This window comes from Rhamphochromis longiceps, linkage group LG6 (genome assembly GCF_057381845.1).
Source record: "Rhamphochromis longiceps isolate RC_006_pf linkage group LG6, R_longiceps_female_GT1.1, whole genome shotgun sequence".
Classification (NCBI taxonomy): domain Eukaryota; kingdom Metazoa; phylum Chordata; class Actinopteri; order Cichliformes; family Cichlidae; genus Rhamphochromis; species Rhamphochromis longiceps.
The window spans coordinates 11,069,261-11,074,103 of NC_140562.1; the positions used below are offsets into that span (position 1 = coordinate 11,069,261).

Sequence of the window (4,843 nt, forward strand, 5' to 3'; positions counted from 1 at the left end):
AAAAACCTACAGCATCACGAGAGAGTCCATCCTGCGAAGATTAAAGCAGTGCACTTGTGGCCAAACTACTGTGGCTTTGCTATTAGGTGTGAAAGCTACATTTAACTTAAAATGCTGGTATGAATTAGTTATGACACAATACAAATACACGCTCATTACATATACTGTTTGATTGTTAGCAAAGGTTGCAGCTGTTCCATTCTATAGCTCACTGACCAGAATGACTGAATTTAGTCAGTGATTGATGGTGAGAGGACCAATGCTAGAGGAGTACATCTGCATGTCTGTGCCTTTAATTACACAGCATTGTTATCACTATGGTATAATACATAAAATCATATATAATCATATTTGATTCACAAAGTATTTTTATTGTAATAAAAAATGAATAAGAAAGTTTATTTGAAAATAATGAAGTTTAGAATCGGTCATTTCATATTAGAGCATAGCATGCATACCATAGCATAGCATATCATAGAATAGTATACCATTCCATTGCGTATCATAGAATAGTATACCATAATATAGCATAGCATAGCATAGCATCGCATCGCACAGCATCGCACAGCATCGCACAACATGCATATCATAGCATAGAATAGTATACTATAGCATAGTGTAACACTGGTGGTGCAATACTAGACCTGTTAGTGCTACTTCTTGCCTTCTTTGCATGTAGTGCGGGCAGTATAGTTACCTTTAACCACAGTACGCGGACAGAAGGGAAATATGGACCAGATCAGACAGGTTCTAGATTCGTAGGAGCCAAGGGTGTATGACAACAGAGGACTTGTACACAGTAGGTGTAGAAAACACAATTGCATTTATTAGCAATTATTAAAGTTGTGCACATTTAACAAAAGTAGAGCGCGCTTCTTAAAAACAAAATAAAATAAACCCCACAAATGGTCGACCTAAGGATATATTGTCTTTTGTGTCTTTTTTTTTTAAAAGTCAATTTCAGTCTTTCAATGTTCAGTAGTCACTCAGTGTGTGTGTAACCAGTCGGGTTACAATCTACCAGTTCATCCGGCTCTTTGGGCTGGGCTCGCCATCCAGTACTGGAAAAGGGATCCTCGATTCTTCTCAGGTCCTCAAAACCAATCCAATCCAAATAAGCAAAGGAAAAAACCTGACCTGGGGACCAGGCCAGAACACAGTAGTTCAACATTTAAGCTATCATGCCTGTAACTTATTACTACTGGTTGCTTGTAGTGCTTCTAAATTTCTATGTTGTACAACAAATTATTCTCATTTCAAAGGGAAAAAGTGCATAGGAAACACACATTTAAAACAATACAAAATAGCTCAGCAGTGCATTAAAAATACACATTGGCTTGAGACTTATCAAGTTTCAGCTAAGTACAGTGCAGGTGAAGGCACTTAATTTCACGTTGCTAATACTTAATTGTGCAGAACTATAATTAGCACCATGAGAAAAGTGAACATGTGCTAACATAACGTTGCACAAAACCATACATTATACATCAATACCACAGTAATGTGACATAAACCTTTAAAGAACATCTCATATAAAGTGCAGCAGACTCAGTGCTAATTGCTTTAGCCTCGGAAAAGGCACTTTCATTGCAAAATGGCTAACGGAAGTTAGCATCAGAGCTAGCGGCAAGTAGCATGCTATGCTAGCGCACGTGTGCTGCCTGGGACTTACCATGCGAAGCAACAAATGCTACACGGGGCTTCACAGTGCTCACGTTGGCTCACGGCCTCTGGAATACAGTATCACTCTTATTATTCTTGCCGAAAAAAGGACTTTCTCCTTCCAGCTAGCTTCTTCGCCGCACGGGTAAACTGATCTTTCACCGTCTGTGTCTCTGGCGTATCTTACTGGCACACGAAGGCACGCACAGGTGTCTCAGCAGCGCACAGACTGGGGGGAGGGTCAGACCGGCCAATGATTGGTCGCTCAGTGGATCTGACAAACACACTCTAAAGGACTAAGTCCTGCCCCCACACCATCTATATACCACATATACATATGTACATATTAAACTTATGTTTACATGCTTTTTATCAGTATTTATTATAATTAATTTTGTTTTTATCAATATTTATTCCCATCGTGAGAGTATGAATATTTATACTTTTAATCCCGTTTTTAACACTGGGTTACACTATCCCCTCTTAGAATCATGCAAGTCCCTTTGCATGGGATAGCTAAACGGTAATGACAGGGGAACCAGCCTTCATGGGGATGACCACAGAATCTTGTTCTGTCAAGGCACTGGTAAAAGCCAGGCTTAGACCTTGAAACAGGGACTGGGCAATGGAAACGAGAGGATTTCCCAACCGACTATATTGCAGTCGTTCTGGTTGGGTTCTTGTTCTCTCTGAGCGCCTTACAGTCGCTGTGGCTTCACTCTCAGTATTTGACTGACTTGAGTTTGCTTGATTATCATTTGAGTTGTCTTCTTCCACTGGCCCATCACAGGTAGATCCATCGGGTAAGTTGGCATCACTCTCGCTTTCATTGTCAGTGGTTGAGTGTTCCACCATGGTTTCACTCTCCTCTAGGCTTCCATATCCAAGTGGATTTCCACATTCAGGTAAGTTGTCACATCCGGTTAAATTGTCAGCTCCAATCAAGTTGTCATGTTCATGTAAGTTGTCTCCTCCAGGCAGGTTGTCATGTTCATGTAAGTTGTCTCCTCCAGGCAAATGAGTTTCAGTATGATCGTGATCATTAGGGTGTGTCTTTGGCTGGGGAATCTCATAGACTCGAGTGACCTTTATGGGCTCTTGAAGAGGTTCCTCTCTGAACCAACAGATATCCTCATCTTCCAGTTCTGAATGATCACATTCCTCATGTTGTTTAGGTGATTGCCTTGTTTTTGGTTTGCGTACATGAGTTGGTTGGACAGGTTTCTCTTCAACAGGGGCAAGAAAACCACAAGGGAGCAAGAGATCGCGGTGGACTGTGCGGACTGGGCCCTCTTTTGTTAGGGGTTTTATACTGTAGACGGGCAAGTCACCTGCTTGGTTCACCACAACGTGAATATCAGTCTCCCACTTGTCGGCTAGCTTGTGCTTGCCTCTGAGACGGACTGCACGCACCAAAACTCTGTCACCTGGCTCTAGTTTTGAGGGTTTCACTCGCATATCAAATCTTGTTTTGTTTCTTTCTGCCATTTTGTTAGCATGGTCTGTTGCTAGTTTGTAGGTCTCTTGTAGAGTTGCCTTTAGTTTTGTTATGTACTGAGAATGCGACTTGAAACTTTTGTTGTTAAAGGGCAGCCCAAATGCTAGATCGACTGGCAATCTTGGCTGACGGCCAAACATTAACTCATATGGGGCAAAACCGGTTGTATCATTTTTCGTACAATTGTACGCATGAACGAGTGGTTTGACATAGTTGTGCCACTGAGTTTTGTCCTTTTCCTCAAGAGTACCTAGCATACTTAGTAACGTCCTATTGAAACGTTCTACCGGGTTTCCTCTGGGGTGATAGGGTGTTGTCCGGATTTTGCGAATGCCCATGATCTTGCAAAGCTCTTGGATAATGTGGGACTCAAAGTCGGGACCTTGATCGCTATGCAATCGTTCGGGTATCCCGTAGTGGACTATGAAGTTGTCCCAAAGGGCTTTTGCAACGGTCTGAGCTTTCTGATTGCTGGTAGGGATGGCTAATGAATATTTCGTGAAATGATCGGTTAATACAAGCACATCCTTTACATTACTTTGATCAGGCTCAATGGACAGGAAGTCCATGCAGACTAATTCGAGGGGTCTGGTGGATTTGATATTCACAAGTGGAGCTGCTTTTTCTGGAGGAGTTTTACGTCTTACACAGCGGTTGCATGTTTTGATCTTATGTTCTATATATGCTGCCATGCGAGGCCAATAGAACCTTGTTCGGGCAAGATCTAAGGTACGTTCAGTGCCTAAGTGGCCCATGTCACAGTGGAGGCTTTGGAAGACTGAGTCACGGAGCTGTTCAGGTAAGACAAGCTGGTAGGTAACATCTCCTCCATCTTGGCGAGTTCGATACAGGATGTTATTGTGCATCTCCAATCGATTGAGCTCTCGGAGTAGAAGGTTGATGTCAGGAAGTTCAGCTCGCACAGTTGGTGGGACCTTTTCTCCAGTTTCAATTTGTGCAATAACTTCCCTCAGACAAGGGTCTGTTCTTTGTTCGTTTGTGATCTGTTCAGGGGACATATGGGGCATAACAGGAAGACCACCACAGTCATTTTCATTGACAAAGTCACCTGGAATGGCAGCTGCAGAAATGGCTAGCGAGTGAACCAAAGGGATGGTGTCATTTTGAGAGCTGCATACAAGGTGTTTCTCACAAATAGCAGACACTACTTCAGGACTTAAACTGCTGTCAGGTAGGGACAGGTGAGTCTGTGTGAACTGCTGTATGCGGTCGAGCTCTTTTTGGGACACTGCGTCGTTAAGCAACTCGCCATGTGGCCGTCTAGAAAGGCCATCTGCATCTGAGTTAAGCTTGCCTGCTCTGTACTGGAGCTTAAAGCTAAACGTTGACAGGGCAGCTAGCCATCTGTAACTCATGGCATCCATCTTAGCAGTAGTTAATATGTACGTCAGAGGATTATTGTCTGTTACGACAGTAAACTGATTTCCATATAAGTAATCTGCAAACTTTTCCGTTACTGCCCACTTCAAAGCTAAGAACTCTAACTTATGGGCGGGATAACGAGATTCACTCCTAGACAACCCACGGCTTGCATAAGCTATCACCCTAGTCTGGCCATTCTGCTCTTGATAGAGCGCTGCGCCAAGCCCTGTAGTGCTGGCGTCCGTATGGAGCGTATATGGCAGTTTAGGGTCAGCAAAACCCAATACAGGCGCAGTACTG

The 4,843-nt window shown here is 43.1% G+C and overlaps 1 protein-coding gene across 1 annotated transcript; it reads right to left on the reverse strand.

Moving 5' to 3' along the window:
- Positions 1-633: 633 nt before the first annotated feature.
- LOC146667533 (uncharacterized) lies at positions 634-4,545 on the reverse strand. Its single transcript, XM_085408402.1, has 2 exons — positions 1,673-4,545; positions 634-1,137 (listed from the first exon to the last, which is right to left on the reverse strand). The coding sequence occupies exon 1, from the start codon at positions 4,543-4,545 to the stop codon at positions 2,179-2,181; it is 2,367 nt and encodes a 788-aa protein (XP_085264528.1). The 3' UTR covers positions 634-1,137; positions 1,673-2,178.
- Between the last annotated feature and the right edge of the window lie 298 nt (positions 4,546-4,843).

What these genes read in the sequence shown, in the direction of transcription:
- LOC146667533 (XM_085408402.1), bottom strand. Translation starts at nt 4,545, where the DNA reads ATGGATGCCATGAGTTACAGATGGCTAGCTGCCCTGTCAACGTTTAGC.